The sequence below is a fragment of the Podarcis cretensis genome (genome assembly GCF_951804945.1).
Source record: "Podarcis cretensis genome assembly, chromosome: 8".
In the NCBI taxonomy this organism is placed as follows: domain Eukaryota; kingdom Metazoa; phylum Chordata; class Lepidosauria; order Squamata; family Lacertidae; genus Podarcis; species Podarcis cretensis.
Genome location: NC_137177.1, coordinates 10,124,515 through 10,147,925, shown reverse-complemented (window position 1 = coordinate 10,147,925; position 23,411 = coordinate 10,124,515). Strand labels below are relative to the sequence as shown.

Below are 23,411 nucleotides of genomic sequence, written 5' to 3'. Positions count from 1 at the left end.
TCACATTTCCCTGTATCTACAAATGGTCCTTCTCCACCCCTGGCCCTACCTGCCAACTGCATGAGGTACTTTAGGCTAATAGACACTGGCTGGCCCAACATAGACCCCCTTCCTGCCCCCAAAGAGCTTCAGGGCGAAGTGGGGCGTGCTGCCTGGGACTGATGAGAATTGCAGCACAGAACCTCTGGAGGTTGCAAGGTTGTTGAAGACTGCCCAAAACGATGTCCTACCTACCTCGATGGCCTCTAGGCATCCTGGGCCACAGAAGCTGCCTTTGTAGCTGGAGTTGGCCAACGTCCCTCCCAGGTGTGGTGGGAAATGGCCGGAGAATGCAGGGAGCAGACCTTGCAGGGTTCAGCAGCAGCTACCTGGCAGTGTCATCCTTGGCGCTGGCCAAGCCACCCCTGCGCAGGCAAGACCCATCCCTTGCATGCTTAGCAATCATCAGCCTACTAATTTCCAGGGCTGTTTGTACTCTGTTCTGAAAGAGGGTGCTGTTAATCATCATCATCATCATCTCCCATCTGACTGGGTTAGAATAATAATAATAATCCTTGAAGTGAGAAAAGCTGGGTTTTAATGTACCGGTTCACTGTTGAAGTGTGTGCAATATCTGTTGCTTTTTGCTTATTCCCTTCTGTTTTTGCTCTTCCTGGGGCCAGGCCAAGAGCTCAGTGGGGCAATGCATGTTCTCTCTGTCGCTGGAAGCCTTATTTACTCCCTCTGGCTGCTCTTGTGCTCAGATCCTGCTTCTGGGCTTCCCACCTGACTGGCCACGGTGGGAACAGGATGCTGGGTTCAGTGGGCCTCTGACCTAACCCAGCAGGGCTTCTTAGGCTGTGATTTCAGCAGGCGTTGCCCACTCTCGGGCAAAGCTCTCTTTGCAAACCATAAGGCCTAGCAACTTGCTTTTTAGGAAATAAAAACCAGAACGCTGGGAGTCTCCAATGAACGTTGGCTGCCAGAGCAAATATCTGTGCACTGCTTGCATGAAATGGCAGGATATGCATGGCCCTGCCATGGCTGGCTGAGGACGAAGAGACGCTTTGGTGAAGCTTTTGGGCAGGGTTGCTTGCAGCAGTTTCTTCCTGCAGCTGATTAGGAGGTGGCTGGCTGAGTCTTAAGAAGCCCTTCAGACAGGCAAAGGCGACCAGGGATGGATGGGGAGGGAACTACCTGCAATTCTGTGTGTGCTGGCGGCTCTCTCCCTCTCTGGCTGAGAGTATCCTGGAATTTATTCTGACTCTGGGAAGGGAGCTTTTTCTCTCTCTTGGCTTCCTCCGGCAGTTCAGGCTGCCCCCTCCCGTCTTCATCCCACATCTCTGGTTTATTCCAGGTTCCCACTCCCAGTGAGGCTGAGAGTATCCCGCTCAAAGCACCCTTTTATGAACCCAGCACCACAGACGATCTCCTTGGCGGGGTCGCTGCCACCGCAATGGAGGTGAGGGGGAGCCCATGCCAATGAGTTTTCTCTAGGGAAGGGCCCGCGTTGAGCACAAGGGGTGCAGTCAAGGAGACTGAGCCCTCTGAAACGGGATCCGCTCTGACACCCTGAGATTCAGCTTCTTGGGTTTGCCTTGGAGAGAAAACCTAGCCTGTTAAGTTGTGGGTGAACATATCAGACGACACAGCGATTCTTCAAACAGCTCTTGTTTATTCACAGGCCAGAACAGAACTGAACTGAAGGTTCAGTCAGCCTGTTTATATAGAGGTCCAGTACAACGTAACTGTAACAATTTTCTAAAACTATCCAATCACTGAATGACACTTTTGATCCCTTATTTGCATAACTATCTACAGTATCCCCCTGCTGGCCCAGGGTGAGAACTTCAGTACATAACATAGCCCATGCTGACCCCAGGGCCCCATGAGGAAGATCAGTATAACAAACACACACAACTCCCAGGATGTATCCTGCCCATCTGCAAACGCGCCTCTCAGAGCGTGGGATTTGGTTGTCGAGTGCACACCAGAGAATCCTGAGACTCATGGCTTCCTTTTTGTTTTTAAAATCCTCAAAGTTTCTAGTCCTTATGGCTGCAAAACGTAGCAATTAATTTGCAAACTTGTGAGCAAGGCTTGGTGAGTTTTCTACAATATAGAAAGGGGGACCAAGCAAGATGAGTAGGGAGCAGAGGGCGAGGGGCTGCTTCAGCACCCCTCCTTTGCTACACACTTTTGCAGACACAAAAGCATTACGCTGCCTATAATCTGAGGCTGGATTCTCAGCAGCATTGCTTAGGATCCTGGCGTTTGCCTCTTGGATTGCATGGTGCTTCATAGTGCTGGTCAAAATAGATCTGCCCTTCAAACTAGCTGCTCCCACAAACGGTGACTTGTCTTTCTAACACAATTGGGCGAGCTGCAGATATGTTTGTTTGCCAGGTACTCTTTAGAATCAAGAGGGACGTGGGTGTTGCTGGGATCTAAACCACAGAGCCTAGGGCTTGCTGATCAGAAGGTCGGAGGTTCGAATCCCCGCAATGGGGTGAGCTCCCGTTGTTTGGTCTCAGCTCCTGCCCACCTAGCAGTTCAAAAGCATGTCAAGTGCAAGTAGATAAATAGGTACCGCTCCGGTAGGAAGGTTAACAGCGTTTCCGTGCACTGCTCTAGTTCACCAGAAGCGGCTTAGTCATGCTGGCCACATGACCAGGAAGTTGTCTGCGGACAAACGCCGGCTCCCTCGGCCTATAGAGTGAGATGGGTGCTGCAACCCCAGAGTCATCCGCAACTGGACCTACTGGTCAGGGGTACCTTTACTTTACCTTCAGAATCAATATACTAATTCTGTGCACACCAACAGGCAACACCGAGGGCCAGCCCAACCATTGGGCAATGTCAAATGTCCACTTCAGACAGCTGAATTGTGGTGCTTTGAAGGGGCCATGAACTGTTATTTATTTTATTATTGTATTAAGTCCCAAAATATCTTGATGAGCTTTGGAGGCCTTGACTTGTGAAGGAGGGGCAACATTTGTTGCTCTGCCTCAGGCAGCAAAATGTCTTGTGCCAGCCCTGATTACAAGCAAGAACAAGAAATAGGTGCCACATAGTCTGGGACACAAGTCCCTTGTGGCACGGCTCCTTAGGGGGCGCGTTTATCCAGCCCCCACAGCTTTAGCTAGGGCCCTCCTAGTCTGGGGCTCGGGCCTGGCCACGTTAGCTGAGCTCAGCACAGAGAGAGCATGCAATGTTGACCCCTGTGACTGGCAGCCAGGATGATGCCTCTGGGTTGGCCTGGCCTGGCCACCATCACACCATACATTTAAAGAGCTATGATACCACTGTAAACTGTCATGGCTTCCCCCATGGAATTCTGGGAGCTGTAGTTTGTTATGGGTCCTGAGAGTAGTTAGGAGACACCTATTCCTGTCACATATAGGCACTAACCAGAGTTCCCTTTGCAGAGGGATTGATTGCCAAATCACCCTGGGAACTGCAGCTCTGGGAGGGGAATAGTGGGTCTCCTAGCAATGCTCAGCACCCTTAGCAAACTACAGCTCCCAGAATTCCATGGGGGGAAGTCATGACATGGTCATCAGGCCCTGGCTTGGTCATCAGAGCAACATGGTCTCCACTTCAGTCCAGATTTGGTTGCTCCTGTCTCCAAGCCAAGCCTCCAGCTCCGGGAACCAAATTCAGAAACCTGGGTCCACCATCACAGCCTCCCACCCACCTCAGTGTAAACACTGTGGGATGCAACAAGGGATGTTGGGCAGGGGGGACAGCAGTTGCAGTTAAGTAAATATCCCTCCCTCCAAACCACCAATCCATTCCTTCCCTCTGCAGGAGGCCCCACGATACCACGAGCTGCCGACGCTGGAAGAGCGAGAGGCGGCGGCAGACGCTGGCCCCAGCATGGAGGACGAATATCTGGACCAGATCAACCCCATTTATGACGCGCTCTCCTTCGCAGCCACGGAGGAAGAGGCCGCCATGGCTCCCATGTCCACCGACAAGGCCTTTATCATGTCCAGGGCTATGTATGTCTGAGCCCTGAGGCTGGATTTCCACCCGAGGCCCAGAGATGAGGATGCTGTATCTCGTGCTAGTCCTGGAGAGATGCTGCTTCTTTGGACGCTATATCCCGTTAGATGCCCAGCGTGGTTCCCTTGAAAATCCCGGGTTTCTCGTGTGCCTTAGATGGGCAGGAGCCCGTCCTGCTCCAAGCAGGCCTTCTCATTCCTTCTGTTCCTTCTCCAGCCAGGCCAGAGCTGTCCCACCATGCCAAACATACGTAGTGCCTTCATCTTTTATCTTTTGAAATGGGCCTGGTGGCAGCTTATACCCTCCCAGCCTCCCCTAAAGTCTAGTGGGCCTTCCTGAGCCAAATTTCCCTGACCCTGAGCCATCTGGCTGTCGGACAAATGCTACGTTTAAAGTAGAATCCAGAGTCCTCAGAACCACTTCCCATGCGTGGATGCAGGGACCAAGTACCTCTTGCAGCTTCTCCCCCCTTGGAGCTAGCTATTGACTCCTGCCAAAGCCAGTTGGGGGGTGGATTTTATACCTCCTTAGGTACCCCCCATTCTCTTGGTGCCCCTGTATTAACCTCTCCTACCTGAAGGATGCCTGGCACCTGGTAAAACGACGACTGCTGGGCTGTACCACTTTGTATTGCAGATGGAGGTTGCCCAATTGCTCCCCGCCACCCCCAAAAGGGAAAAGAATCCTACACATAGAAAATGGGCATGTTGGGAAGAAGTCTTGGTTAGACTCCCCCAGCATCTAGTTTTCTCTGGGTGGAGAGTTTTCCATGTGTGTCAGGGTGGGGGAGATTCAGTTGCGCAGTTCCGTCTGCACTCTGGAACGGAACACCACCAGACGAGAGCCTTTTCTCTCTAGACCAGACTCCGAGATACGATTGGATCTATCTTCACATGACATGATCACGCCTTGGTGAATGTTTAGGCTCCTTCCAGAAGGCACAAGAAATGCCTGCCAGGTGCCTGGCAACCACCACCACAGTGTTAGCCATCTTTGGGGTTTGACGTGCTAGATGCCTTGGCCACGGGGTGGGCAACTAGTCGCGGGTACTCCGCTTCTCATTGTGTCCTCAAAACAATCTTGGCATGCGCTTCTGACTGCGCATGGCGTCTCCCACCAAGCACCCGAGAGTATTGCTTCCTCCTTGCCCTAATACACTGCCAGCCCCAGGGAGTTGGGGGTTCCCCATGTGAATGAGTGCAAAAGATAGGGTCTCTTGCTGTTGAAAGCTGAGCTCTCCTCCCCAAGCAACCATATGCACACACCCCAGGAGGTTTCAGCTGCAATAGAATACGCCTCGTAGCCTTCCTGCAGAGAGCCAAGGGCAAGTGGCCGTATTCAAGGGGTGGCTGGGCAGGTCTCTGCAATGAGTGCTTTTTAAAAAGGGGCTAGGACATCCCTGCTTGGGCTGCCTCCCAACTGCAGTGTTGAAGGTGCAAATTTAGTTCTAGGCCAGGGATATGAGCTGTGACAGCCTTTTTAGCAAGGGGATTGGAACGGGAAGGACTTGTGCAGGTATCTGTGCATAACGATCTCTCGTTGGGTCTGCAGCACGTCATCAGGACTCGACCCCATGCCAAATCCTGGAACCTGAAGAGTGGCAAGGCAGCTTGTGCTGCCCCACTCGGCTCTGGCCAAAGGAGGGGACTGCAGGAAGAACAGCAAGGAAGGATCTTCACATCAGTTGGGCAAAGTAGGTCGTGTGGCAGCTCCCTATAAAAGCTGCCAGGCGCAGGTTACTGTTGCTGTGTTTCTGGCAAGAGGCCACTTTCGTCCACAAGCCCAAGTTTGGAGTGCTGTGCCTGATCTCGCCTGTTACCCCAACAAGGACCAGTTAGGCTGGCAGGGACTGTTGCAGTACGACATCACTGTGAAGCCTTCAGGTGTCTGCAGCACATCTGGCAATCAGTCAGTCAGTCAGTCAATCAACCTCCCATCTAGATTTAGTCACTGTCCAGAAGTTTGGTGGGGAACCTATGGACCTTTAGTTGTTGTTGGCCTCCCAGCAGCTTCTACCAGCATTGCTAGCTCTAAGGGGTGGTGATGGGAGTTGTAGTCTGGCAATGCCTGGCGGTCCCCTGGTCTCCCAGCCCCACATAAGAGGATACACGGAGATCTTTCCATGTTTCAGAGTTTCCACTTTTGAGTGGGGAGGTTGGTGCCACAAACTCCCACTGGCATGATTTTCCTATAGCTCAGGCTCCGGTTGCTACTTGAATTGTGAATCTGTTCCCCAAGAGCTCAGGAGCCGCCCGGGTTTCCGGGTTCCTGATCTGAAAATGTGAAGGGTTGTTTTGTAGGTTTGCTGTTTTTAGTTGTTGCCTTTTTGCCACTGCTGCTGTTTCCCCTGGGCGCAGGTACAGATTGGCGCTGCGGGATTTTTTATTGTGATTACGATTGTTTTTTACTACCTGTTCCTCTTGACTTCACTGATCTTAACACTAATGCCATGAATCTCAGGGTCTGAGGGAAGGAATGATTGAAACACAAGATGCCTTTTCCCCTCAATGCCCCTTTTGTGCCTTTGCTTGACGCTGAATGGACAGATCTCAGTGGGAACACAGATGGACTTTCTTCTTTTTTAAATAAACTTTTTACTGATGTTGTTTCTTAAAAATAAATGTTTTTCAAACCCTCGTAATGACAGCATCGTGCTTTGTGGGTGAGGAGGGCCCCAACAGTATCTGATTTGATATCTTGCAGTGGGCTAGGTGTCCTGGGGAGGGTTCGGAGACGTCCACCGATTTGACGCCTAGATAAATATGAGCCTTGGATCACACCCACAACATACATAGAAAGCACGAGGCTTCCTCACAAAGACTCTTGGGAAGTGCCGTTTGCTCAGGGTGCTGGGAATTGTAGCTCGGTGCAGGGTAAACTACAGTTCCCATGAATATATATTGGGAGGAAGAAACAATTTCTATCTCCATATATATATATATGGGGAATATATCAACATTCTGGGCGTTGGCGTGACTTTGAGGAAAGACGAGGATCCTACAAGCCTCCCATGTGGGTAACTATGGAAACCTTCGGCGCGCGGAACCCAACGGCGCTCACAAAGATGGCGCCTCCCGTGGGGTTTTTCCCTTTAGTTCCTCCCACCTATCAAACTCTATGGTTTTTTGCGGGCCACTCTTGCCCCTTCAGCTCGGTGGCCACCTGACCTTGCTCCTGTTCTCCGCAGCTGACCTTGTTCTCGCTCCGCCTCCCCGGTAAGAAAAGCAGCCAGTGACAAGGCGGCAGGGAACCCTATCCCCAGCGCCTTTCGAAAAACAACCAATGGGGACGCGGCGGCCCCGCGGAATGAGAGACCAATGGCCGAGAGGAGCCCGGATTCATTCCCATAACCGGCCCAATCGGGGCGGACGGCACGGCGAGCCCAACCAATAGCGAACCCTTCCTTGGAGCGGAAGCGACGGGACACGGCCATGCCTGCGAGCCACGAGGGGGGGGGGTTGCCTGAGAGGGCGAGGCTTGCGTGCGCAGCAGCCAGTCGCGCCGCGGCGGAGGGCGAGCACGGGCGACGCTGGCCAATGGCGGCGTCGGGGGGGCGGGGCTTGTGGGCAGGCGGGTTCGGGTGTCCCCCGGCTCCGGCTCTCTCTGCTGCTGCTGCTGGTGTTCTTCCTGCCGCCGCCGCCGCCGCCGCCACCGCGTGAGTTGGGAGCGAGGCAGGAGAGTCCGGGGCAGGAGGGCGGCGGGGCTCCGGCGGGGCGGGAGGGGATGGGAGGCCGCGCGGGGCGGAGAAGCAGGGCAGGGAGGGCAGCTAGGCAGGCAGGCAGGGAGGGAGGGAGGCACGCGAGGGGGGAAGGAGGGAAACCAAAATGGACTCTGCAGTGAGGGGAGTGGGAGGGAGGAGCTCTGGGAGAGGGAGGGCCCAAGGGTGGGGGAGGGGAGGGCCCAGGGGTGCTGGTGGGGGTGGGGTGGGCCCAGGGGGTGGGAATCCCTCGCAGCCCACTGCCGGCTGCGAGAGGATCTCCCTCGGCCCAAGCCACCGGTTCCCGCTTTCAAGGGAATGGCCGCAGCTCGTCGGCAGAGCATGTGGCTTCCGCTCAGGAGGTCCCAGGTTCAAGCTGCAGCATCCCCTCCCACGCTCCCCCCAGGTATAAAACTCCTGCCTCAAACTCCGGAGAGCCCATAGTGGAGCATCAGCCTGTAGCCCCATAGCCTGAAGTGGGGAATCATGGGGAAGCTTGTTTCTAGACATGTTCTGAGTGTGATGTTGGTGTGTCTTTTAGAGTGGTCTACAGCTACACGCAGGGCTTGCCAATCAGAAGGTCGGCGGTTCGAATCCCTGCCACGGGGTGAGCTCCCATTGCTCGGTCCCTGCTCCTGCCAACCTAGCAGTTCGAAAGCACGTCAACGTGCAAGTAGATAAATAGGTACCACTCCGGCGGGAAGGTAAATGGCGTTTCCATGTGATGCTCTGGTTCGCCAGAAGCGGCTTAGTCATGCTGGCCACATGACCCGGAAGCTGCCAGTAAAGCGAGATGAGTGCCGCAACCCCAGAGTCGGCCACGACTGGACCTAATGGTCAGGGGTCCCTTTACAGCTAGACACACATCAGATCTGCCAGGGTTTCAGGCAGGAGTTTCCCCCGCCACTTCCTGGAGATGCTGGGGAGAATTCTGAATTGGCCAAAGCCTCATTGCAGGGCCATCTGGAAGCGCCCCCTGAGCACCACTGGTGATCTGGCGAGCGCTTACTACGTAATAGAGCATCTGCTTTGGATGGCAAAGGGCACAGATTCAGTCTCCCGGAAACTCTAGGTAGGACCGGGAGAGATTCCTGCACTCCCTGCTGGAAACTTGGAGAGCTGTTGCCAGCTTTGTGGTGCATCAGCCTGGAATATGATAGAAGGGAGGACTCTGAATTTACAAATGTTTCATTGCGTGGTTGCCTGGAAGTGCTCACCACTCACCACAGGTGACCGGGTGAGCGATTACCCAGTGGCTCTGGATGTGGAAGGGGACAGGTTCAGTCTCCTGGCAACTGCAGGTACGCCCGGGGGGAAACACACACACTTCTGAAACCCTGGAGAGCCACTGTCAGCCAGTATGAACTGGACTGAACTGGGTGGATCCCCGTGGTCAGACGTGGTACAGGGCAGCTTCCTACGACTGCAGCCTAACTGCACGTCCTTGGAATGTTAGCTCAGACACTTGCACAGGACGGCAGTCTTGAATATCGCAAGCTTCCCCTTCTTTTGCTCTTACTGTACTGTATAAGCATTTCAGGCCAGGTGGTTCTTGGCATGTATACCCTGATACTTCAGAAGTGCTCCCTTTTTAGGAGAAGGGGGCTCAGTGGTAGGGCAGACGTCCCAGTTTCAGTCCTCTTCATCTCCTGGTAGGGCTGTCAATGCCCCCTGCCTGAAACCCTGGAGAGCTTTTGTGAGTCAGGGTACACAGTATTGAGCTAAATAGTCTCAGGCTTTTAGGCCACTGTTATAAGAGATTTATACTGATCTGCTGATCTATCTCCATTCACTCCTAGACCACCCTTCACCCAACTGTAGGTCCCTAGATGTTGAACTGCAGCCCCATAGCCTGAAGTGGGGAAGCATGGAGAAGCTTGTTTCTAGACTTGTTCTGAGTGTGATGTTGGTGTGTCTTTTAGAGTGGTCTAAACACATCAGATCTGCCAGGGTTTTAGGCAGGAGTTTCCCCCACCGCTTTCTGGAGATGCTGGGGACTCTTTAATGCAGAGCATGTAGCTTACCACTGAGCTACAACCCTGTTCTATATTAAGCCAGGATATTGCTCTGTCTCTTCTGTTGATGAGTCCTGCCACTGGTTAGCAACCAGTGGAAGCAGATTGACCCAGGCCATCGGTCTGTGTCTTTGAACCTGATACTAGGAATTGGTGGCCATATTCCAGCCTTTGCTCATTGCAAAGCATAGGCTGTCACATTGAAGAATGGCCATTTCTGAAGGCCCTGAACAAAACCTTCCGCTTGAGCAGTTCTTTCCTTCTCCCTAGCTCCTCGCCATGGGTAATGTCCTGGCTGCCAGCTCCCCAGCGCCCCCTGCTGCCGTGCCAGGGCCGGGTTCTGGCCTCGTATCGGTTCCACCAGGATTCTCCATGCCCCCTGTCAGCGGCCTGGTTCCCCCAGCAGCAGATCGTGCCACAGAAGACAAGTGTGACCAGCTTCCCAACCCAGGCACCTTCGAGGAGTGTCACCGCAAATGCAAAGGTAAAATGCTCCTCCAGCTCATGGCCAAGGAAGGCAGCATCTACCTCATGGGACTCTTGTACTCCTAAAAAAAAAGAAGCTCATGTTTCTCCATGTTGTCGGATTTCCAGCTTACAGAGTTCATATTTTGCCATGCAAGTTGCATGTTTAGAGCATGTCTCTGGTTCTGTGCAGACTCTGGGATCCTCTCTTAGATTTTATTTATTTCATGCATATTGCATGTTCCATCATGTAAATTGAAAGCTGCATCTTTGGGGCTTCCCAGGTGGTGTTTCATCCAGACACTGAGCAGACCCAGATCTGTTATGCACCTTCGGATTGGATCCTGGGAGCATGGAAGTAAGACATACCATATTTTTCGCTCTATAACACGCACCTGACCATAACACGCACATCGTTTTTAGAGGAGGAAAACAAGGGAAAAAACATTCTGAATGAAACAGTGGATGTATCATTTTTGTGCTTCATGCTGTGGCCACAGACATGTGATCTGATGGTGAATTTGGGGTGACCCAATGCAAAAATCCTGAGAATCCCTGTGGATCCATGCTTTGTAACCACGTTTTTGCACCATTGCAGCCCCAGGCAACAGTGGGTGCGTGATTTTTGGGGGGCAGGCTGTAGCCATGGACATGCTATGTGCTCTGATGGTGAATTTGGGCTGACCCAATGCAAAGATCCTGAGGATCCATGTGGATCCATGTTTTGTAACCACGTTTTTGCACCATTGCAGCCCCAGGCAACAGTGGTTGCGTGATTTTGGGGGGGCAGGCTGTAGCCATGGACATGCTATGTGCTCTGATGGTGAATTTGGGCTGACCCAATGCAAAGATCCTGAGGATCCATGTGGATCCATGTTTTGTAACCACATTTTTGCACCATTGCAGCCCCAGGCAACAGTGGGTGCGTGATTTTTGGGGGGCAGGCTGTAGCCATGGACATGCTATGTGATCTTATGGTGAATTTGGGCTGACCCAATGCAAAGATCCTGAGGATCCATGTGGATCCATGCTTTTTAACCACATTTTAAGTGGGGAGGGAAGGAAAAACACAGAAGGGACAAGGAGCAGGAGAGGGGTGTGCAGAGAAGCAGCTGGCTAAGAATGCAGGAGAGGGGTATAACAGGAGGAGGGTGGAAAGGAAGGCAAAAGTTTTCCCTCACCTACCCACCCAAGCCAGCCAGCTCTCTCTCTCTCTCTTTCTCTCTCCCTCTCTCTCTCTCTCTCTCTCTCTCTCTCTCTCCCTCTCTCCCTCCTGCATGTTTTCAGCTTTCCCCTCTGCTTGCCTGGAGGGGAGGGGCTTTCCCTGCTCTTTGTTCCGTTTGAGCAAACACAGCAAGGAAACAGAGGTGGGTGGGCAGTAAGACCCTGAGGCAGAATGCCGGAAAGCGGCCGCTTCCTCTTTTCAAGTTTCCCTTCTAGGAGACGCGCGGTTTGATTTTTGCCTGCTTTTTTTTGCCTCCCCTTGCACCAATTGGCTCCAGGGACCACACATTCGCTCAATAACACGCACAGACATTTCCCCTTCCTTTTTAGGAGAAAAAATCTGCGTGTTATAGAAGGAAAAATACGGTACTCTGAGAGTGCTCCCATCAAATTAGTGAGAGCCCCCGTTTCAATTTTGAAAGCAAAAGCTGCATTGCTACGTTTTCACGATAACCTAGCAGCGATGTGTGCTAAAGATTTGGTTAGCCAGAAGGTGGGCCGAGACCCTGATCTGTTATCTGTTTTCAGTGGCTAAGAGGGAGCTGCCAAGGCAGATTCCAGTTCAAATCTCCCCTTGGCCATTAACATGGGTAGGCAAACCAAGGCCTGGGTGCTGGAAGCGGCCCAATCGCTTTCTAAATCCGGCCCGTGGGTGGTCCGGGAATCAGCATGTTTTTACATGAGTAGAATGTGTCCTTTTATTTAAAATGCATCTCTGGGTTATTTGTGGGGCATAGGAATTCATTAACCCCTGCCCCAAATATAGTCCGGCCCCCCACAAGGTCTGAGGGACAGTGGACCGGCCCCCTGCTGAAAAAGTTTGCTGACTCCTGGCCATGAACTTACCACGTGACCTTAGCCATGCCTGCCTTTTTTCGATGTGCAATATGGGGATATCAGCCCTGGCATTATTTGTAAACTACCAAGAAGAACTGAAAATTCCTTGCTGGTTTTTAGTTTTACATCTGTGCAGTGGAGTGTTTAGTGTGTGGGACTGAGACCTGGGAGACCAGGGTTCAAATCCCCACTCAGCTGTGAGGCTTGCTGGGTGATATTGGGCTAGTTACAGTGCCATCCTAATCTACCGTGTATTGTCTTTGTGAGGATATAATTGCGTGGGGAGAGAAACCCTCTATGCTTGAGCAGCTTAATGTGACATACGTATAAGTGTGAAGGTAATGTAAAATGCCATTCTCTTTCACTTTTTAACAATCCTTCATTTTGTGGTAAATGCTTAATTCTTTTTATTAGACTTCCTGCTTGCTTTTCTTTCATGATGGAGCATTGTAGAGGCTTTCTGTGTCTTCCCCATCTGATCTCCCATCCAGCCACTGACCTGGCCTAGACTTGGCTGCAGCAAGGCTGCTATATGCTATCGTGTCACACCAGACACTGGAGCGTGGTTCTGTACAGGCAGTGACCGTTTCATGCAAGGGTTCCGTTCCCAGCCCCCGTGCGCATCAATGGAGCATGCATAAACATGTCCTGCCCCTGTTCTGCCCTCTTCCAGGTCAAAAAGACCAGCACGTCATCAGTTGCACATCAGTTGGACACGCCTAAATGGCCACCACCTGTAATCTGTCATGTCCTCGGGCTGTGCAGAGTATTTATATAAATAGCTATTATATAATTATTCCAAAACCCTTGCAGACACATTTTGAGAGGGCATCACTGTTCCAGGGGCCAGAGAGAAGCTGCATTTTGCCCCTGCACCTTTGGTTCCTCTTCCCTAGCCCAGGATGTATATTGCTTGCGATATGGCCAAGGATAGTTTGGCCATAAAATTCCATTCTTTAAGCAAAAGGTTTCAGAGGGGCTGTCACTTTTCCGAATCCGCTTCCCATCTTCATATGCGCTTTTTAAAAAAATGATTGTAGTCCAGAGTTAGGGAGACTGTTTCCTTTTGATTTCTTGTTTCTTATGTGAAAAGGGCTAACAGTAGGCACAATGTATCAGGACTAGTTTCATTCATTTATGTAGTGTGAACGTTGATGGTCCCCTTTGCTTCCTTCCATGCCAAGTGCCAACTCTTCATTTAAACAGTCTAAGGCCTGGCCTCACCCATGCTGTGGGACAAGGTGGTTAGATCAACACGGACTGGGCTAGAGGGTCGGTGGGAATCACTTTGTGTGTGTGTACCCCTGCATGGAAAACTTGCAAGCGAGAAACGAGCACATTACGGGAGTGAGGCTATCTTGGAACCTTTATCCCTGCCATGATAATTTAGTTCAGGGACAGCCAATGTAGTATTCTCCAACTCCCATCAGGCCCAGCCAGTATAGCCAGTTGTCAGGGATGATGGGAGTTGCAGTCCAATAACACCTGGAGGTCATCACATTGGCTACCACAATTCCATTATTCAATTTGCAGGAGATTTCCCCCCCACCTTAATGCAAGGAAAGCATTCAAAAATAGCAGTTTCCGCAGAGACACACATGCTGAAGTGGTGCATCCTATTCTACCAATTCATTCAGCTGCCTGTGTACACTAGACCAGACTTCAGCTGGTGCAGATCAGACCTTCTGTTTTCCAAAAGCTGTTTGCTCTCTTAGGTTTCTTGCCAGAGCCTGAAGGTTGGCTCTCATGGCTCTGCCTGCTTACCCTTTTTTTGTTTTTACCTGCTTGTTCGTGCGGACACCCAATATGGAAGACACTTCCACACTCTCTCTCGATTGCCTGTAGCATGTCCTGCCTTCCATTCAAGCAGCTCAGGATTGCAGGTGCTGGGTTCTCTCTCATTAGCCTTGCAATGGGAGGTAGGCTAGGCCCAGAGTGCAGCCAAATGGGAATTTGAACACATTCCCTGTAATCAGACACTGGGCATCTCTGGGAGAGGCCCTAATAGCTCTTGTTTTGAGCAAGGGAAGCTTGAAAGTGTCGGAAATCAAGCCCATATCAGGAGAAACTGGCAACTCTCCCAGGCACCCGGCATGATTCCCTGTTGACCTCCCTGGCTGCATTCCCCAGCAAGATCCAGGCTAGGTTGCAATAGGCGATCCTTCTCAGCGTGAGAAGAACACACCCCTCTTTCGTGCCCCCTGGCAGGGGAAAGAGATAGACAGAAACCTATTTACATGCCTTTATTTCTGTCTTTGCAGCGTTACAAAAAACATGACTGCTCTCTTCAAACTCCAGCAGTCTAGAGACAAACACTTCCTGGACAGGAACAAACGGAAGAGCTCATATTACATTCTGAGCTAATTCCGGTGCTTCGCACTGTGAATAGACTGTCCCTCTGTTTCTCATGGGCACTCCCAACATTCCCATCATGTTTACTTTTCAAGCTAGCACTTTGCAGCTGCATTGCATCCATATCGTAACAGAAAGGACAAAACGTGACCACATGATGATCTGACACCCTCTTTTCTCACTGTTTCAGAATTATTCCCCATCCAGATGGAGGGCGTGAAATTGACTGTGAACAAAGGTCTCAGCAACCACTTCCAGGTAAGAGTGACTCCTTTGAATTTGCAGGCAATCTCACCCTAGAGATTTTGGGTTGCATCTAACTAAGTCTTGATTTCAATGGGATTACTCAGCGAATGAGTTGGATAAAAACTATTGTAACAGTAAACCAGGGACGTGGGTGGCGCTGTGGGTTAAACCACAGAGCCTAGGACTTGCCGATCAAAAGGTTGGCGGTTCAAATCCCCATGACGGGGTGAGCTCCCATTGCTCGGTCCCAGCTCCTGCCAACCTAGCAGTTTAAAAGCATGACAAAGTGCAAGTAGATAAATAGGTACCGCTCCGGCGGGAAGGTAAACGGTGTTTCTGTGCGCTGCTCTGGTTCGCCAGAAGCGGCTTAGTCATGCTGACCACATGACCCAGAAACTGTACGCCGGCTCCCTCAGCCATTAAAGCGAGATGAGCGCCACAACCCCAGAGTCGGTCACGACTGGACCTAATGGTCAGGGGTCCCTTTACCTCTCTGAACTGACAAAGGCTTCAAAGTGTGGTCACCTGGAAGCAGTCGTCGCTCACCTCAGGCGATCTGGCAAGTGGTTGCCAAGGGCTGTGGCTCAGTGATAGAGTATCTGCTTAGGATGCAGAAGGGCACAGGTTCATTTCTTGGCACCCACACGACTAGGGAGAGACCTCTGTCTGAAATACTTGAGAGCTTCTGCCAGTCAGTGTAGTCAATGTTGGGCTAGATGGACTTACTTGGTATACGTTGGCTTGTTGTGTTCCTACATCTTAGTTTCACGTTGCTGTTTCGCACATTTGTTGCCTTCTTCAGGTCAATCACACGGTGGCTCTCAGTACGGTTGGCGACTCCAATTACCACTTTGGGGTGACGTATGTAGGGACAAAGCAGCTGAGCCCCACAGAGGTAAGTTTGCACACATTGTGGTGGGGAGAAACAATAGGTGCTGTTTCTGCGGATCTTGGGCATCTGAATAATTGGGTCATTCTCTCACCTCTGTCAGTCAGGATCACTTTCTCCCATTTTATTTATCTAAAATACCATTTAATCACCCGCAGCAAAAGGTTCTGGGATGGCGTGCAAAAGCACAAACAACTTTTACACGACATAGAAACACGAATCTTGAGATCCTTCTGGCCATAACTTTTGTTACTCAAGCTTCTAGTGACTGCTTGCGCTAACTTTTGTCATGGCCACTGATCACATTAAGATTATTTATTACTTTGTTTTTTAATCCATGCCTGATTTGTAGTTTGCTCTAATGAGCTATGTGCCCTGCCTTGAAATCTTTGGTTAGAGGAGAATAATAATAATAATAATAATAATAATAATAATAATAATAATAATAATTTATTTGTACCCTGCCCAACTGGCTGGGTTTCCCCAGCCACTCTGGGCGGCTTCCATAGAAACCAAAATACACTAAAATATCATACATTAAAAGCTTCCCTGAACAGGGCTGCCTTAAGATGTCTTCTGAATGTCAGGTAGTTGTTATCTCTTTGACATCTGATGGGAGGGCGTTCCACAGGGTGGGCGCCACTACCGAGAAGGCCCTCTGCCTGGTTCCCTGTAGCTTTGCTTCTCGCAATGAGGGAACCGCCAGAAGGCCCTTGGCATTGGACCTCAGCATCCAGGCAGAATGATGGGGGTGGAGACGCTCCTTCAGGTATACTGGGCTGAGGCCGTTTAGGGCTTTAAAGGTCAACACCAGCATGGGCTATAAATATTTTAATAAATAAAATAAAGTTGAAACAAAATGAAATCAAACAAAATGTATAATTTGGGTACTTGATGACTGATAATTTGAGGGTTCTTATTCATATAGAGCTGTTGGCGGGATCTTGTGGGTCATCTAGTCCAACCCCCTGCAATTTGTGTCTGTTATTCTTATTCTTACTACTTTACTTTGTTCTTGGAGTTGTATTTCATGTAATTATGATAGCCTCCCTGTAGACCGTACCTTGGAACAGAATTCAAACAGCTTAGTTTCCTAACGTTTTGGCTCCCGAACGCCACAAACCCGGAAGTAAGTTTTCTGGTTTGCGGACTATTTTTGGAAGCCAAACGTCCAACGGAGTTTCCTGCAGCCAATCAGAAGCCGTGCTTTGGCTTTTGAACATTTTGGAAGTCAAATGGATTTCCATTCGACTTCCAAGGTACGACTGTATTGTGGAAAGATGGAGCATAAATGCTCTACCTAAACAAGTTACTTATTGGTTACCCTTTGAATGTGCCTTTGTTCCTCTCTCTGCCTCAGGCCTTCCCCGTTCTGGTGGGGGACATGGACAACAGCGGCAGCCTCAATGCACAGATCATTCACCAGCTCACAAACAAAGTTCGCTCCAAGGTGGCCTTCCAGGTACTGAGTTGCTGGCTGAGCTCCTCCTCTTCTCCCTTCCCACAGCTCCTCCTGCTGCTGCCATCATCTTGCATTTCCAGGCCTTGCAGTATGCCCTGGGCCCTTTGGGTCACGGGGTATGTTGCTGGCCTGTGATTGAGGCTTGTAAATATCCCTCTTTTCCTGATCACCTACGGCGAGCAGAATTGCCTTCAGGTGACCAGGGAGGTACCCTGCACTACAAAACTAGATTCCCATTTAATTTACGACTACCAACTGACTAATGGACTAATAATCCCTGTCCATTGCTTAGGATTGGTTGAGGAGACTTTCTTACTTTATTTTTATATTTTAATTGCAGCGTCTCCCCCTCTTAGTCTGCTCTCTCCACGGTCCCTTTTTGATTTGGGGATTTGCAAGGGTGGGGAAAGGGATTGGCCCTGGGGTTCCCTGTTGTATGACTTGAGAGCAATTCAGCCTCTCTGCGTCTCCTCGGAGAAGGTGTATCTGCGTGCAAGGCCAGGCTGTGTACTTGAGATCTCTTAATGCCTTGACAGTGGCTACCGGCAACTGACTTCTTGTCCCATGTGTCTCCCAGCACGTGGTGGTTCAGTGTGGCCCTTGCATGTCAAATTCCTTGTGCCAAATAAATGTTTCTCTCCCCTCCGGAAACCCAGACGCAGCAATCAAAATTCGTGAACTGGCAGGTGGATGGGGAATACCGGGGCACAGACTTCACTGCAGCCGTCACGCTAGGGAACCCCGATATCTTAGTGGGTTCAGGTGAGAAAGCTCCCATTCTCCTCTCCTCATTAGACTGGCCTTTGGCGTGGGTCACTCTGTCTTGAGGGTGTGATCCACATGGCTGTATTTCTACCTGTCAGGTCCTGACCAATCCCCTCTTCTCTCGGCCCCACAGGGATCCTGGTAGCGCATTACCTACAGAGCATCACACCTTGCCTGGCGCTGGGTGGGGAGCTGGTCTACCATCGCCGCCCGGGAGAGGAGGGAACCGTTATGTCGCTTGCTGGGAAGTATACAGGTACCGACACAGCCTGCCAGATCCACCCACAAAACAGTTCCTGCAAAGCATCTCGAAGCAATTTCACAGTAAAAACAGTTTCATACGTAAAAGCAGCACAGATGCGGAATGGTATACAGAATTTAGGGCCGATTTGAACTGTGTTCTGCGTATCTCACTGCTTGGCTCTCCTTGGCACCAATGTACGCATAGAGGATTAGGGTTGTCTCTCAAAAACAGAGGCAGGAAGGATTAGGCTGCAATTTTCAACTCCTTTAAAGAAAAAAGATAACATGTCTGATTCTCAATATATGGTGGGGTGTGTGTGACCAGTGCTAGCTTGAAGACCTCAGCCTTTGGAGGTTTACTTAAAGAGATAAGCCACGTTTGATTTTTGTAGAGCTTTAAAAAAAATTATTTTACTCATTTATCCTAATTTATATACCGCCCTATACCTGGAAAGCTCATAGGACCTCAGCCTTTGACATTCTGGGCACTAGAAAATAAAAATCAAACTATGTCCACCACGCTTTTCCTTGGACTTATTACATGAATGATGCCAAGAGGTCAAATGCAGGAAAATGGTGCTCTCTGTGGCCTTGATGCAGTTGTTTAAAAATAGATATATGCTGCACCATGTATTTGAAATGCCACCTTTCTGCCTTGTTGGGCCCCTAATGCTCAAAGCCTTTAATCTTGCTGTGGGTCAGGGCGGGGCCAGGACAGATGACCTCTGCTTGCCCGTTTCCAACAGTGGCAAACCAAACACTGCCAGGAAGCCCATAAGCAGGGTGCAAAGGCAAGAGGGCTTCTCATTATTTTCTGGTTAGAGTGTGGTGCTGATAATGCCAAAGTTTGCAGGTTCAGTCCCCGCATGGGACAGCTGCGTATTCCTGCATTGGAGGGGGGTTGGACTAGATCAGTGTTTCCCAGACTTGGGTCACTAGCTGTTTTTTGGACTACAATTCCCATCATCCCTGACGACTGGTCTTGCTAGCTAGGGATGATGGGAGTTGTAGTCCGAAAACAGCCGCCGGAGACCCAAGTTTGGGAAACAGTGGACTAGAAGATCCATGGGGTCCCTTCCTTTCAACTCTACAATTCTATGGTGGCTCCCTGCAGCTTGGAGGTGGGGAACCTCTGGCCCTCTGGGTGTTGCTAGACCACAACCCAGATGCCCGTTCTTGTCCGTTGGCCATGCTGCTGGGGGCCGGTTGGTGTTGGAGTCCCAGCAGCACCTACAACAGGGGTCAGCAAACTTTTTCAACAGGGGGCCGGTCCACTGTCCCTCAGACCTTGTGTGGGGCCGGACTATATTTTGGAAAAAAAAAAAAATGATGCAAGAGGACCATGAGCCCCGGTGGCTGCTAACCTTGTGTCTTGTAAGCAGCAGGGGCTGGCGGCGGCGGGATGATGAGCGGCACGCGAAAGGGTTCTGGAGAGGGGTTGCTTAAAATGGTGGCTGCTCGAGCGCTGCTGCTGCTGGCACCAACACAGCCCAGCCTCCTTCCTCCTCTAGGCAGGGCGAAGAGAAGCCGGGAGGAGGGAGGAGGCGCCGGTGCCGCTGTGTGAGGGAGAGGGAAAGAACGCGCGCGCTGGTGATCCATGCAGCAATTCCCAGACCGTCCACAGGCCAGATCCAGAAGGCAAAGCGGGCCTGTTTTGGCCCGCGGACCTTATTTGCCAACCCATGATCTACGAGGTCACAGGCCTGCACTCCTCACTCCTGCTTTTCCAGCTGCTAAGGACCAGTGACAGATCCATGGAGGAACAGGCCTAATATTTTCCGAAGGAGAGGCTGGGTTCCTGGGTTCTCAGCGATTCTTTCTCTCTTTCCCCCTCTCAGCACCTAACTGGATTGGGACTCTGACGCTAGGGCAGGCCGGAGCACACGCCACGTATTACCACAAAGCCAGCGATCAGGTTAGTGGCTGCTTGGAGATGGTTTGTGGAGCCAAGAGTAAAGCAAGGAAATGACTGTTGTTGTGAAGTGTCCCTTCTTTGAACCACCACCTCCTCATCCTCCTCCCTTTCTGTGTCCTTCCAGTTGCAAGTGGGGGTGGAGTTTGAAGCCAGCACCCGCATGCAGGACACAAGCGTGACATTTGGCTACCAGCTGGACCTCCCCAAAGCCAACCTACTTTTCAGAGGTATGGCATCCGTCTCCATCCCAGTTTAGACAGCATGTTTCTCCCCACGGATAATGAGGCGTGGTGGGGAGACCTGCCTCTTGAGAGTTTCCCTTTTTGCTTCAGTTTTGAATATGCTGATTCCTGGCTAGCTGGCACCCGCCGTGTGGAACGCCCTCCCATCGGATGTCAAGGAGATAAACAATTACAGTGGTGCCTCGCAAGACGAAATTAATTCGTTCCGCGAGTTTTTTCGTCTTGCGATTTTTTCGTCTTCCGAAGCACGGACTTTGGAAAAGCTTCAAAAATCACCAAAGTCTTCAAAAACCTCAAAAAAGGCTACCACACCGCGTGCTATGAGTTGTTCCTCAAAGTGAATGCACGGTTTTAAGAAAAAGGAAACAAACTTGCAAGACGTTTTCGTCTTGCGAAGCAAGCCCATAGGGAAATCCATCTTGCAAAGCAACTCAAAAAACGAAAAACTCTTTCATTTTGCGAGTTTTTCGTCTTACGAGGCATTCGTCTTGTGAGGTAATACTGTATACGACTTTTAGAAGACTTCTGAAGGCAGCCCTATTTAGGGATGTTTTTAATATTTGACGTTTTATCATATTCTGTAGGGATCTGCCCAGAGTGGCTGGGGAAGCCTAGCCAGATGGGTGGGGTATAAATTATTACTATTATTATTATTATTATTATTATTATTATTATTATTATTACTATTAATTATGGCACGGCTCTGGGCAGAAAGGACCCCAGGCGGCCTCTGAATGCAAATTAATGTATGAACACGATGCCAGAGAGAGAGGGACACACGATTCCACGCAGACAAAAGACAGTTTAGGCCCGCCTCGTTCCGCTGGCCAGCCTCCACCGCTTCTGACCACGGCTTTCTCCCTTTAGGCTCCGTCGACAGCAACTGGATCGTAGGAGCAGCCCTGGAAAAGAAGCTCCTCCCCTTGCCCCTCACGCTGGCGATGGGCGCCTTCCTCAACCACCGCAAGAACAAATTCCAGTGTGGTTTCGGCCTGACCATTGGCTAAGCCCGCCAGCCCTTCCTCCTCCTCCTCCTCCTTCTCCTCCAACCCCCACCGATTCAGTGCAGCTCGCACCCACTTTGCCCCGCCACCTGCATCCTCCTTCGGCTAAGGGTCGCCTCCGTGGGGTGGGCGTGGGGGGCCCGGGGAGCATGGGCGCGAGGGGATGGAGCAGGACGCGTCAGGGTGCAGCTAGCTGGTTCTCAGGGAACTTGGGGGCAGGGGTCTGCGTGGGGCTTGGGGGGCTACTTCCCGGTTCCCCCTCTGGGCTTCTGCCCCCAAGGTACGGTTTTTTTGCAAGAGCCAAAGGCGCCCGTGACATAAGCAGCTGCAATCGCTGCTCTGTCTGCCTGCTGCCACTAGAGGGGGGTGCTGCTTCGGGGATGGGGGGAAAGGCCTCTTCTTCTTTCTAAGGGGATCTGCGGCTGCCGGCGCGGCAAGAGGGGGGCACAACGGTTTGGGCTTGGCATGGGGGGGGGACGCACGGTTCCTGCACCCAGGACGGGGTGCTTTGCGATGGTTCTCTCCCCCTTTGCCTTCCCTGCTTTTCCTTTCTATTCCGAGAATTCTTCCTGACCCCCCCCCCCAAGCCTGGAAGGGCAGAGGCAGGACTTGAAGATTTTTTTTATATAAAAAAAATGTCAGTGTATCCTAGTCTTTAGCCTTCAGGGCTTTTAAAAACCCACCGCCAGGACTCCCTCGAACCTTTCTGCAGTGTGTCTGGGGAATGTTTGGGAACTCATAAGCTGCCCCCCTTTTTTATTATTACTAACATTATTCCACCCCCCCAAATCGAGTCTCCTAAAAGGCCAGGATTTCATTTTTGTTCTGCTGCCTTCTGCTTTTCATTCAGTCTCCCCTCCCTCCCTCCCTACACCTCCACCTCTCCACCTGCCATCAAGGGTTTTGCAAGAAGAATGCCCTCTGATGGCTTCTGCCTCTGCTGGATGTCACGGCGCCGCTCGCCCCTCGCCATCCCAAACCTCGCCTCCTCTGCGCGGAGAAGCTCCACGGGACCATAGCAAGAGAGAGAGAAAGACGCCTGCCCTGCGTGCCTCCCGCTGCTGCCCTCCTGCGGAGGTTGCGGGGGAAATCTCTGCATGCCCTCCTCCCCTCCTGTCGCCAGAGACTGAGTGTAAATCATGTTTATAAGTTAATGGGAATGAGAGGATCTTTTACAGAAGAAGAAAAATCTGCAAGGCAAAAGCTGCCTCCCTCCACTTCAAAGTTGGGAATATCTGGTTCCTATTAAAACAAAAAAACCAACAACAGCCACTCTTCTTGCTTGTCTTCCTTTTTCTCCGATCTCATAGACCACATAACACTGGTCTTGAAAGACCTACATTGGCTCCCAGTACGTTTCCAAGCACAATTCAAAGTGTTGGTGCTGACCTTTAAAGCCCTAAATGGCCTCAGTCCTGTATACCTGAAGGAGCGTCTCCACCCCCATCGTTCAGCCCAGACACTGAGGTCCAGTGCCAAGGGCCTTTTGGCGGTTCCCTCACCGCGAGAAGCCAAGTTACAGGGAACCAGGCAGAGGGCCTTCTCGGTAGTGGCACCTGCCCTGTGGAACGCCCTCCCACCAGATGTCAAAGAGAAAAACAATTACCAGACTTTTAGAAGACATCTGAAGGCAGCCCTGTTTAGGGAAGCTTTTAATGTTTGGCAGGTTATTGTATTTTAGTGTTCTGTTGGAAGCCGCCCAGAGTGGCTGGGGAAACCCAGCCAGATGGGCAGGATATAAATAATAAATTATTATTATTATAGAGGAGGGAGCCATTGGAGATCCACGACTGAGGTCTTTCAGTGCACGCTTGGTGTGGTCCCAGGAGTGTGATAAGTCCTGTGAATTGGCACTGGTGGAGTCCAGTGACCATGGCCTGAGCTGGGCTCTAGCAAGGCCCCAGTCAGTGTGCATCTCTGCCAGGAAGTCAGTTGGTGAGAGTTAGTGCAGTGGACAGATAAATAAACTTTGTCCCGGGCGACCTGGGCACACATACCCACTCGGCCAACAAAACTCGCTGCTTGCCCTTAAGCTGAGCCTGTCCCAACCTACCTTGCAGGCTTGTCA

The 23,411-nt window shown here is 51.1% G+C and overlaps 2 protein-coding genes and 2 long non-coding RNA genes across 6 annotated transcripts in view; 2 read left to right on the top strand and 2 right to left on the bottom strand.

The window, feature by feature from the left end:
- The window catches only part of NECTIN2 (nectin cell adhesion molecule 2), a 97,091-nt gene extending 90,463 nt beyond the window's left edge, over positions 1 to 6,628 (top strand). Inside the window, exons 8-9 of one of the 2 annotated variants that reach the window (XM_079985584.1) lie at positions 1,337 to 1,441; positions 3,790 to 6,628. In XM_079985584.1, the coding sequence (XP_079841710.1) occupies positions 1,337 to 1,441; positions 3,790 to 3,993 (309 nt within the window). In that variant the 3' untranslated portion in view covers positions 3,994 to 6,628. The remainder of the gene's footprint in view (positions 1 to 1,336; positions 1,442 to 3,789) is intronic. The other variant, XM_079985586.1, reaches the window with a different exon arrangement.
- LOC307221424 overlaps positions 1 to 23,411 on the bottom strand; it is a 137,067-nt gene that overhangs the window by 106,471 nt on the left and 7,185 nt on the right. The gene's annotated exons all lie outside the window — the stretch shown is intronic.
- Positions 6,334 to 7,250, bottom strand: LOC307221433. The gene is made up of 2 exons (XR_013841407.1): positions 7,155 to 7,250; positions 6,334 to 6,739 (listed from the first exon to the last, which is right to left on the bottom strand). It is a non-coding gene; the product is annotated as an uncharacterized lncRNA (long non-coding RNA).
- TOMM40 (translocase of outer mitochondrial membrane 40) lies at positions 7,516 to 22,609 on the top strand. 2 transcript variants are annotated; one of them, XM_079985673.1, is made up of 10 exons: positions 7,516 to 7,642; positions 9,970 to 10,183; positions 14,768 to 14,835; positions 15,626 to 15,718; positions 17,073 to 17,174; positions 17,831 to 17,936; positions 18,073 to 18,195; positions 20,021 to 20,097; positions 20,222 to 20,324; positions 21,207 to 22,609. In XM_079985673.1, the coding sequence occupies exons 2-10, from the start codon at positions 9,979 to 9,981 to the stop codon at positions 21,344 to 21,346; spliced, it is 1,017 nt and encodes a 338-aa protein (XP_079841799.1). In that variant the 5' UTR covers positions 7,516 to 7,642; positions 9,970 to 9,978; the 3' UTR covers positions 21,347 to 22,609. The 2 variants fall into 2 exon arrangements, with proteins under 2 accessions (XP_079841799.1, XP_079841798.1); XM_079985672.1 differs by lacking the exon at positions 7,516 to 7,642 and adding an exon at positions 8,932 to 8,985.

Bases quoted from the DNA above. Each gene is read 5' to 3' on its own strand.
- TOMM40 (XM_079985672.1), top strand. From the start codon at position 8,947: ATGTGGAAGGGGACAGGTTCAGTCTCCTGGCAACTGCAG. The intron at 14,836-15,625 runs GTAAGAGTGACT...TGCCTTCTTCAG, and splicing joins GTCTCAGCAACCACTTCCAG to GTCAATCACACGGTGGCTCT. The intron at 18,196-20,020 runs GTACCGACACAG...TCCCCCTCTCAG, and splicing joins GCTTGCTGGGAAGTATACAG to CACCTAACTGGATTGGGACT.